The sequence below is a fragment of the Siphateles boraxobius genome, unplaced genomic scaffold (assembly GCF_051911475.1).
Source record: "Siphateles boraxobius isolate OS27281-9 unplaced genomic scaffold, OSU_SipBor_1 26, whole genome shotgun sequence".
Classification (NCBI taxonomy): Eukaryota; Metazoa; Chordata; class Actinopteri; order Cypriniformes; family Leuciscidae; genus Siphateles; species Siphateles boraxobius.
The window spans coordinates 17,080,733-17,093,097 of record NW_027508876.1 but is presented as its reverse complement, the minus strand read 5'-3'; the positions used below and the strand labels follow the sequence as shown (position 1 = coordinate 17,093,097).

Here is a 12,365-nt window from a genome sequence, read left to right as displayed (position 1 = left end):
ACGGAACCGATCTCTTGGGAAAATGTATTCCATCTTTTGGACACATACAACGCAATTTTCTAATGATGCAATCACGAAGCTCGCCACTCGAGGAGGCCACAGACATTTAAGAAAAACATTTTAACTTAAGATAATGTTTCCACAAACAACGCATGTTTTGCCTTCTCTTTACGATTTTGGATTGTTGCTTCTACCTAAACGTCATAACACACAGGTAAGAACTTCGTAGTTGTATATTGCAAATTATAACTTTAGCAGCCAACTGTCGTGCAATTGAGGAACGATCGTGATTTTGTGAACAAACCCCTACAGTATTAAAATCGCTACATATAATTGTTTAGAAGGTTATAGTGTGCGTTATTTGTTTTCTCTTTAACTTCCTTCAGCTCTTTTCATGTTTGGGGGGTCGGATGTACAAATTATGAAATATTCGATATCCCAATTTTGCATATCGTCCAGACAACAATTTGGATATTATCGTCTAAACGATATATCGCCCACCTCTATCCACAACCAGTGAGTAATAGTACTGGTGCAAGTTTCACGAGCCTTCAATTCTTGGTTTCAAGACGGAATTCCTTGAAAATAGTTATAAATAGTAAAATAGCTGTAACTTCTAAGTTCAATCATCAGTTCAAGAATCAGTTCAAATCAGTCATTTATTTGTGAATAAGGCTAAACTTGAGCTTTGTACTTTTCTTTTTATGGGTAGCGGTATATTGTTTCAACCTGCATCTCCAATCTTTAATTGCAATTAACAGTTAACTGCAATTCCCTGTTGAAAAAAGCTTTTAGACTAGTTTAAATCTAGTTTTAATTTGGCAATGCTAGTCTATTAATGGCACAGGTTTAACCAGCATTAAGCTATTTAAAGCATACATTATGCTGGTTACCCACTTGTTTTACTGGTTAAAGAGCTAAACAATCTTAACTATGCTGCATTAATTTCTTCAGGGCATCCCTATGTAATCAGATGCAGCTCACATCATATTCTCATCAGCTTTGTGCACCCAACTCTCAGACGTCACTGACACTCATTTGATGTTGTGTTGTCACATAACGGCTCTTAACATAATTTATCATGTACACAAAAGCCATCTGTTTATCCAACTGTCCCAGAGCTGCTCGTGACAGGCGTGTCCAGCTGTCTGCTACACCGTCCACTTCATACACCTACGCAAACACAAAATGTGCAGAGTTTGAGAGAAACTGATGTACGACATACAAGTAAATGGCAGAAAGCGCTCTCCCTTTATATCACCAGCAACTTCTGAGAGACAAATTTATCAGAGGTAATGGCGTGTAAGGTACTTTGGCCTTGTTCGTACCAAGTGGACTGTGCCTGTGAGTGAGAGCGCTCAGAAAGGAAAGAACAGTTGTTCAGTGTTTTGTGGTGTGTGACAGATAGAGGTAAACTTGCCACTGGGGACCTCCAATGAGGTAATGTCTTTCCAGCAGTGCATGATTAATGGTGGCAAAGAATTCATTCCTCTAAGCTAGCATCAACCTGGTTATTATGTTCTGATGACTTTTGCCCTTCACAATGGCATCAGAGTAAATAACACCTCTCTGATTTATCAATCAGAGCTGTCAAATCAGCAGTTGCTGTGGGTTTGTTAACCTGAACCCCCCGTCGCCTTGAATCCGCCCTCAATGGAGACTCTGAGGCTTTTTTAAATTCTCATTAGCCTATTGAGTTCAGCAGTCAGATTCCAGAAGAAAAAATCCCATTCACTATATTTACTGTATATTTGGGTCAATGTTGTTACACTCTTTTTTTTATTATTCAAAATGCAATTCATACACTCAATGACCTGAATAAACAGCTTCAATAATGAGCATGTTCATTTTAATTTATTTATTATGTTTTTGGTGGGCATAAAGTCACACATGTCAATGTAATACAACTGTCCTGATATCATATTGAAGAAAAAACGGCATGACATGGCATGACTTGACTACAGTAGGGAAACACTCAAGGCACAGGAATGAAGACACAAGGAGAATGAGAGCAAACAAAGCAGGTAACTAGGGAGGACAGGTGGGGCAAATGAACCAATAATCAGGTAACAAGATGGGCGGGGTTAGACAATGACAGGAGAGCACATGGCACAAGGAAACAAACATGACAAGCCATTTGCTCACACAAAACGAGACATGAACACGCAGTTAATGAAAACAATCATAAGCTACGTGTTCAGACTAAACATGACAACATGAAAGCACACAGCTAGTGTAAAACACAAAAGACAAAACATGACATGAAAGCATGCGGTCGAAGAAAACAGAAATCGTGTGCTACACAAACCACAACACACGTGGACAGAAGTGCGTACGGCCCGAACAAACTCGAAACTGCACGCTCACACGACAAGACAGAGTGCACGAGAACGAGCGAAAGCTCATCCTGTCTGCTTACAACAGAGGACAAACACGCGGAGCATGAATGTCTGAATCCCGACACAGAACCGAAACCAAACTAGACAGTTGAGCCGGGATCCACACACTACGGCCCGCACATGTAACAAGGCATACAGACAAACCAGCGCATGGCTAGAGGACGCTCGAAGCCTCGCGCCCACACATACACATGACAATACAGGAGTGTCACAGCTCTGTCACAAAACCAAGAAATAAACTAGACAGAAGTGACAGAAGCCTGACATGACCAATGTACCAGAAAAAAAAATCAAACAGGAAATTATAGCATGGAGAAAAACTCCCATAACTGGGTTAATAAGTTAGTAAAAATATCAGATAATTGACATTCTCTGTCAATATAATTATCTGACATAATTGATAATTAGGTTAAAAAATATATTAAGATGTTTGCAATCAAGATGTGTGGAAATTATGTATTTTTACTTGACAAAGTCAACAGTGAAAAGGTTGCAACATTGTTTTGGATGTTAATTTATAGTTGTTCATCTTTTCTTACAGGTTCTGGACTAAATGATGGAGAATGGCATGATGTTCGATTCCTGGCCAAAGAGAACTTTGCTTTGCTGACCATTGATGGGGATGAAGCATCGGCTGTGAAAACCAACTCGCCTGTCCAGATCACAACAGGAAGCACGTACCACTTTGGAGGCAAGTTCAGAAATGTACAGACATCAAAACTGAGAATGCCAAAGAACCATATAAGAATAGTTTAATCTTGTTGAATTGGAAAACGAAAGAACATTGACAAAGGGATGGTCTGCTTAAAAGAAGAAATAATTGACTCCCCAGATTAGTGTGAACATCTTCCATTGTCTTTAAACTCTGAGTGTTAAGGCAAAATGTCAGTACAGTTTTGATGTAAGAATGAATAAAAAATTCATCACACATATCACTTATTTAAAATTCACTTAAAGTCATAACTGCATTTTCTTGGAAAAACATTGAGCCTCACAATGCAACTGAGATAAAAGTCAAATGCCAGCCATAGCTTATCCATCTAAACTTGTTGGCAAAGCCATCAAAAAGTGTGCTAGGCTATTCGCTGCCATCTTAAGTTGGGTAGTCAGAAGAAGATAGTCAGAAAATCAAAAACTTGTATAGCTGTTGGAAGCATCAGTTTTCATGATTTCTCTCGGTCCAAAGATGTCAGACACAGGAATCTGAAATAGAAAGTACAATCAAGTCATTATATTTATATTGCACTTTATACAATACATTGCTTTAAAGCAAGCAGCTTTACAGTATTAAACATGAACAAAACAGTGTCAGTGACTCTTTCAATTAAAATTACAACTTTAATTTATACTATAAGGTGGCTCTCCAGTGTGTTCATGTTTTTACTCGCATCTGACCTCGACAGACTTAACAGAAGAAACTAATCGAAAGATTTCCACATCAAAGAAGGCGGAGCCTCAGAGCACACCTACCTGTTATGTAATCGCCATGGACCAATGGTAGTTTGACAGTGTTTACCATTCGAAAAGACCAGAAACTTAGCTTTGGCAAGCTGTTTTTTAACTCCCAAAACGAACACTAAATAAATTTCTTTTTGGCCTGATTTTGTTCGAAAGGACGTCACACCAAATCGTTCTTCGATTTCACTTTGATGGAGTGGGAGGGTGCTGTGACCTTCCATCTTCATCTTTTGCCATTAGGTTTTTTGAGGTTGTTGATCCAAAGTGGCATGTGCTACCACACACACATTCATTTCTCCCCTGTGATGGAAACTAACCCACCCTGGTGCCCTCTTCAGCCAGCCGTCTGTCCGATCGGACCATTGGCAGGAAGTCAGAGATAAGAACATGTTCAGCGGCTCAGAGAGGCAAGTATGCAAAGGAAAACCGGCAGCTGAGATAGACGGCAGTGTCTGGCGCTATCAACCTGCCTGTCTATAGAGGCTGAGGGATTGCATGGCTGATAGCTTTATCAGACTCACACATCTTCAAAAACAGCTTAAAGAAGAACTGCAGTCCCTCCGCTCTGGGTCTGGCACGGTGCGGCAGCACATTTACACATGACAGCTTCTAAAATGAGATCAAAAAGCTTCAATTCTCCTCTCTTCATTCCTGTTGGTTCACCTGAACACCAACTATAATTAGCAATCATGCTTCTACGTCCATCACTATTATTTTATAGAGAGATAGAACTTTTTTGAGCTTAGAAAGATTGTCCATGTGGCAGAATATGAATATGCCAAAGAATGTTAACAATGGGAATGACTGTAAAACACAGATTGAAACCTGTAAGAAGAATCAATTTAAGCACATTTAGTTCCTCGTATTTGGGATGAACAGTTTTTTGTGATCAAAGCTTAGTTGATCCAAATCTGTCTGTTATAGGACAGATCATGGTCTAAGCCAGGGGGTTTTGACATTATTGATAATCCTTTCGGGACCCCATTCTAAAATATTCCTTAATTTCTTCCTTCTTTCCTTCCAAACTTACTTCCTTTCTTCCTTTCAAACTTCCTCCCTTTCAAACTTCCTCCAAACATCCAACCTTCCTTCCTTCCAACCTTCCAAAATTAAGTAATTGGTTTTTATATTGTCACTATACTAAAGCCAACGCAAATTCTTAATATATTAACTTTTCTATATACTTTGTATTACATTTTATTATATTATTCTTGTATTATATTTAGTTTTGCCCATTAGAGTAATAGTAGATGTGTAAACCTAACATTAAAATAGGAAAGGAAAAAAAAAGATTTCTCACTACATTTTCATTTTCCCTGTTTTATAACGTATATTTTATGATGGAATTTACCTAATATCCAAAACAATGCTGCATGCTGGGCTGTAACCGGTCATTGTACTGTATGTGCATGCATATTATGGTATTTTTTTATCATTTGAGATCTCACGAAGAGATTGTTATATGTGTAAAGGAGTCAAAACTGCGGCAGGAATCCCTCCGTCACACACACAAATGAAGATCTGCTACAAGAAGACATGATTCCAATGCCTGTACCGAGCGTTAATGGGCAACATCACGACTATGATGAGATATATGATGAGATACGGTATATATGCTTGAGCAATTTGTCCTATTTTAGGGTCTCATCTTGTGACATCGCATCTTTTTTTTAGTTCATTTAGATATCTTTGGTCCGTGTTGCATTCATATTTTAGTCGAACAAAACCAGAGTTGGTTTGGAATCGGAACGAGACACATCTTTTCATCGGTCTCAGTCCGCTTGATGGCCACTGGGGATTTATAAATTAAATGTAGAAAACAAATTTAGTAAATGTAATAAAAAATGCTGTAGATAGAGATGCGCCGATACCGATAGCTGACACTGCACTCGTACTCATTAAAATGCTACAGTACCATATACCGATATCATGCAGCATGTGTAAAGTACAGTGTTTGTGTCTAGGAACACACTGTAGTGGCTCTAAATGTGCGCTGTAGACGAAATACGATAGAGCAATTGAATGAACAGTGAACAGAAAAGAACAGTAACATGCTCATACAATCATTTTTACAGGCATAATTAAGCATGAAAATAACTAAAGGAAACAATTAAGCCAACTAATATGATTCATATTATTTTGGTTTCTCTACCAAATATGTGTAAAATATTGGGTAGATTTACCAAAAATGAAATTATGGGTATCAGTGGTATTGGTGCATCCCTAGTATTAAATGCATTTAATTATTAGATTTAATTTATTAGTAAGTTAAAGTTAACTTTTTTTCTTTCGCAGACCAAAAAAAAAAAAAAAATGTTGTATAGTATATTTCTTCTCTCTCAAATTCTCTGTTGCCCCTTAAACACCTCCTTGTGTGTTCCCTCCCTGGGCCCTTATTTGAAAACCCTTGGTTTAAGAGATCTGATTCCAGCCATAACCTATTTTTGGCTTGTGTACAGTAGTTAATGCATTTTGCTTTTACACGCCATAGCTCTATCCCGTAAACAAACAGACTCTGTGCTATCAATTAGTGTGTGCAGATGTTCTGCACTAATATTGAGCAATTAAATGATTCAACTAAAATCTCTGTAGCTAAAAAGGGCTTTCCTTTAAATAATTGGTGTAGCAAATTGAGCTTTGGCAGCTTTGTTGACTGTCAAGGTGTTTGTTTAGCCCAACCGAAATGTTGCTCCATTGACAGCTGATGAATGGTCATTATGAAGCAAGGTTATTATTTATTCAGTGTATTATTATAAAGCACGGAGACACAAGTTAGAAGACACTTAAGCATTAAATGAGCAATTTAGAGTACAGTTTTGTTTTTTTGTTTTTTGCCAAATGTGTATAAATATAGTTCTTTACCCACCAGGTTTCTTGTTTATCTTGTGAAACCACCAGCATGAACACAGGTAATTGAGGCTGGTTATGCATGGGAGCTAATTGTAGAGCATGGACCTGGGCACATTAAATTTAATACGGTAAAATCATCAAAGGCAGGGCTCTGATCAGACCGAGCTAGCAATTGTGAGGTCAGCTACACACAAAAAAGGACGAACAAATTATGTTTCTAGAGGCAGCGCATGAAAAGATTTTGATTCCTGCTCATATATTCCCATTCACCTCACTCAGGCAGATGTAATGCATTTAATCAGTGTGAACACACATGAACATGTTGGCAGACTGCAAGAGCATAACAATCTCCATATGTCTGTCAGTCCTATGCATGAAATTATGCTTGTTTATCTGGGTTGGGTTGACTTCTCAGACTTACGCTTTGTGCAAGAACTATGATGGCTTCTCAGCTTAAAATCATTACAAATGTATACATTAAATCTAGGAAAGGACTTTATCTCTGTGTAGAAAACCATTTAAATGGTTCAAAAGGTTTTGTAGTATGTTCTTCATGCTGGTGATGCTATTGTTTGGCATTCAATTCAATGTGGGTAAGATTGTATCATTGCTTTCTCTAGCAGAATACCAGATACCTTGAAAGAGATAGATAAATAATATAGAAAGTTTGTATTTTGCAATGTGCAGATTGGAAAGTGAACCCTCTAAGCCTTTACCAGTGGGTTATTACTGTTAGCAGCCGTGAGATAATGACTCTAAAGAGCAAAGACAGTCATGTGTGCAAGATAAACCCAGGAAACGGAAATACAGCTGATTCAGATCCTCATTACAGTGATAGACAGACTGGCCCGATGCACATCGTGTTTCCATAACTACTGGATTTCCCTGCCACAGAATCTGTGTTTGTTTCAGACAAGAATTTGGAGAGCTTTGATATGCATGCACAAAACATTGTAAGGCCGAAATCCAATACATGAGATACCTAAATATAATATTCTAGAGTACAGATATTCTGTGGGGCTAAGGGAGGGTATGGGACCTTTTGATTTTGTCTTCCAAAAATATCATGGCACTTTTATAAACACCGGCACTATATTGCTATGCACTACAAAAGTTTGATCCATTCTGACAAAAGATCACATTTATGTTATTACATTTTTTTTTTTTTTTTTAAAGAAAAAATTATTAATACATTTCTACATGAACTATGCTTATTTGAGTATGCTTATATACAAATATAGAATGTATTAATACATTTCTACATGAACTGTGCTTATTTTAGTATACTTGTATACTAATATAGAATGTTTTATTGTTTTAAATTTACATTTTTAAATTTGTTGTTTAAGTTTTAGTAAATTTATATAACATTTTTATAATTTTTTGAAATAAATGTATTAATCTTTTTGTGTGTGCGCGTGCGTGCGTACGTGTGTCTGTGTGTGAGTGATTACAGTATGTTAACTTATACTTAATTTATTTCAGATTTTAATCTAATTCTTTTTAATCTAACTCATAGGGTTTTTTTTAAGTTAAAGTTTTTCATTTAATATTTATATTTATATTTCCCCTTTATTTCAGTTAACAAAAGTTTTAAAGTGCCCCAATTATGGAATTTTTAAAAAAGTGTGTAACATAATGAAAACATCCTGCAAAGTTTTAAATCTGAAAGTGCACCTCATGTAAAGTTATTGCCTTTCAAAAGGGTCGACTCTGAGTCAATGAAATTAATCGTTTCTTAAACGAGTCTTAAGCCGTTGTGACGTCAAGGAGAAACATTAGCATATTGCCCGCCCACTTATTGCGCGCACAAACACCAGGGACACCATGAACCTCAAACACTGCAGATGATTCCTATAGATACTGGACAGCATCAGGTCGAGAAGACGCTGTGCTCTACAATGTGAAGGTAAAGCCAGTTTTTTTTTCACTGCCCAAGGATGGATGAGTATGTGAAGAATCAGTGGTTAAAATGCATCTTTACCACGATACGACAGCAGTATAATCCTTAACTTTTGCTGTGTTCCCTTTATTTTACTGACGACTGCTTCTCAAATCTCGGAGTTCAATGAAGGATTCGCAAACTTCTTGCTCTTGAAAGATGGTGTTCAAAATACTTTGTTTTGAGTTTTATATTGTGTAGGTCTCCTGCTAGCTAACTGGTTAACTCACATTATTACTGTCTTACTGAAATACTTCTGCTAATCAGCTGTGGGCCACTATTACCTAAAACGTACTCGGTTACCTACATAACCTCGGTTCTCTCTAGAAGAGGAAACGAGTATTGCGTAAGTTGCTTATGCTACAGGTAAAGTAATCTTTTCTCGAGATATTGAAGCCAAAAATTATCCTTAATTTTGTATTTATTGTCAACGCAGTGCAGCAGCTAGCTGACAAAGAGCAGGCTATCTAGCGTGCTCATTGGTTGCTCTGCGGCAACTGCAACACCTCTAGTGGAATGAGCCCTGATGCCCAAAGAGCACTGCAGACCTTTAGACACATAAGCATTCGCTATAGCGTCCACTATCAATCTGGATAGTTTCGAGGCGGCCTGACCCTTGGTGCGCCCACAGAAACGAAACAAAGAGCTGCTCAGAGTGCCTTAAGGGGGCGGAGCGCGTAATGTAAGCCCTCAGCGCCCTAACAGGGCAGAGGAGACTAACATCGCTCTCACTATCGGATGCAAGCAGAGCCGATAGAGAAATGACCTGCGCTCTGAAGGGAGTGCCCAACACCTTAGGGACATAGCCATGTCTCGGTTTGAGGATGACTTTAGAGTCATTCAGTACAAACTCAAGACACGCAGCGCTAACGTGTGTGTAAATCCCCCACGCGTTTAACTGTATACTGTATGTCAGAAAAACGTTTTTTCCCCGAAGGACGCGGGTGACCAGCTCGTTCCTTCCCAATGACTGGCCGTGCGTTGATTTAGCAAATGCTGCAACGGCCGCCACATAAACTTTAAGCATGGAGGGGGGACCTGCCCCTATCCAGCACCTCTTGAAGGAAACTAAGCACCCACAATACGGTGTATTGATCTACATGACCGTCGAAGGCGAATCTCAAGAATGGCCTGTGACGGGGTATTATCTGAATCTGAAAGTAAACATCTTTCAGATCGAGAGATATAAACCAGTCCCTCGGGCGAATTTGCGCAAGGATTTGTCTGGTCGTGAGCATTTTGAACGGTCTTCTCATGAGAGCTTTGTTCAAATATTTCAGATCTAAGATAGGTCTTAGAGCTGCGTCCTTCTTGGGTACGAGAAAATAGCGGCTGTAAAAGCCTGACTCGCTCAGAGAAGGAGGTACTGGTTCTATAGCCCCTTTGCACAGCAGTTTGGCTATTTCTGCGCGGAGTAGATGCGCTACTTCTGCTTTCACTTTCGTCTCGGTCCGTGCTCGAAGCGAGGGGGACGGTGAGCGAACTGTAGTGAATAGCCTTGTATTATTGTGCTTAGCACCCATTCTGACACCCCTGGAATAGCTTCCCATGCTTCTACATGCATAGCTAGGGGCAGAATGGACTCCGGGACCCGATCACCGCACTTCGTGGGCTCGGGAGACTGAACCATAGGTGTGGGCGCGGTGCGTGAGCCCTCGGTGCTTGAATGTGGCGGCTCGCTGATAGCAATAGCTGGCTGTTTCACGTGTGATGTCCCGATTGCTATGAATGGGGAACCTTTTGTGAGAACTTTGTGATGCACGACCAGCGCTTGGGGCGAGGTGTTTGTTAGTAAGCGTGAGCACTCGTAAGCGGGAACGAGGCTTACATTCATAACCTGATCGATATGAGGCTGTTCTGGCCGTGTGACAGAGCTGGCAGCGAGTAGGCGTGGGCACAGGGATGTGGGCACGTTTTCTACATTCAAAACTCGAGCGGCATTTGCCAGCTTTATGAGAGTGGGCTCTTTGTGAGACACGGGGGGTATAGTGCTTGTGTGTAGGGGTGAACACTGAGATGTGGGCACATTTCTTACACTTAAAACACCAACGGCGTGAGCCGGATAACCAGGCATTATACTCTTTATGAGATATATCTGGGTCGCCGTAAAGACAGCGGTTGTGTGCAACGGAGAGGGCTGAGATGCCGGCTCGTTGGCTGCTAAAAACAATGCTGCAGTAGCCTTCTCTGAGGGGACTGACATGGCGGGACACTTTGACGGTGGTCCGGCCGCAGCGGGACTCAGCCGTCTTTTCCTCCGTGTTGTAGCTAGGAGGACTTTGCACACTCGGGCTTCAGCGACACTCTAGGCTGAGGCCCTCGTGGGGGAGGCGGCCTATGACGGCTGGATGAGCGCGACCTAGGGCGGTTGCCCTGTCGTCGTTGCGGAGAGGGAGGCGGCTGGGCTGGACACTGGCTAGTGCTTCGTGCAGGAGGCTGGTCACGTGAGCGGCCTGGAGTTGAGCTAGCGCGTCGAGGCAGGAAGATGTTCATGGCCTGCGAGGTCTTCTGCACTTCAGAGAAATGGTCGACGACCCCGTTAACCGCTGGGCCGAAGAGACCTGTAGGAGAGAGTGGAGCTTTGAGAAACACGGCGTGCTCAGACTCCCTTATGTCCGCGAGCGTCAACCAGAGATGTCTTTCTCAAGTCAAGTCAAGTCATCCTCATTTATATAGCGCTTTTAACAATGTAGATTGTTTCAAAGCAGCTTTACAGAGATAAACATATAATTTAAGGTAACAGAGATCGGTTTGGTTTTATAGTGGTTCTTGAAAAATGTTTATTCCAGCTAAACTTAGTTTTGATTGATTCACTTCCGTCTAAATGATCATTTGTTATTAAATTAGGGGCCGCTAAAACGACACCGTTCTCTCTAAACCGACTTTAAACGTGAACCTGTGATAGACGCTGATGGCGTTCACATGCGTATTAAGAATTGATTCTATAGTTATGTGCGTTAGAATATATGTGCGCAGGTTTGTAATTCCTTACAAACCATGCCTAAACAAACTACTTGTCTTGTCTATAAATTTTGATGCAGAATTTTATTTTATCTTATCACTTTGGGTAGGTACGCGAACCGAAAAATTCCACAAGGCTTTATCTGTAGAGTGGTATAGGGATCCACCATAGGGAGAGGCTAGTTGGCCCTTCAGTACTGCATTGTCATCGGGTCCAGGCGAAAGTCCTTCGTCAGATCTGGAAACGGCCTGGATCCGGCAGGCTGCGGGAAAACCTCGGGATAAACAAAGACCCTAGAATTAGCATAGATGCCATTCTTCTTATGATGTAACGAGTACATCAGGATTTAAGGGAAGTGTTCCCAGTTACGGCTGACCTAATCTAAGCAGCCTAATATTGAATTATAGAAGTCTATAGAGTGTTATGTGAATGCTAGGTCAAAGAGATGTGTTTTTAGTCTAGCTTTGAACTGACAGACTGTGTCTGCTTCCCGGACAATGTTAGGAAGATTGTTCCAAAGTTTTGGTGCTAAATAGTAAAAGGATCTACCGCCAGCAGTCGATTTAGATATTCTAGGTATTATCAACTGGCCAGAACTTTGAGATCGCAATAGACGTGAAGGACTATAATGCGTTAAGAGCTCGCTCAAGTACTGGGGAGCTAAACCATTTAGTGCTTTGTAAGTAATCAGCAATATTTTAAAATTTATATGATGTTTAATAGGGAGCCAATGCAGTGTTGACAGAACCGGGCT

At 40.3% G+C, this 12,365-nt stretch overlaps 1 protein-coding gene across 2 annotated transcripts in view; it reads left to right on the top strand.

Moving 5' to 3' along the window:
• cntnap2a (contactin associated protein 2a) overlaps window positions 1-12,365 on the top strand; it is a 511,778-nt gene that overhangs the window by 286,192 nt on the left and 213,221 nt on the right. For both annotated transcript variants that reach the window (XM_077244572.1, XM_077244573.1), the window contains exon 9: window positions 2,941-3,090. In XM_077244572.1, coding sequence (XP_077100687.1) covers window positions 2,941-3,090 — 150 coding nt within the window. The remainder of the gene's footprint in view (window positions 1-2,940; window positions 3,091-12,365) is intronic.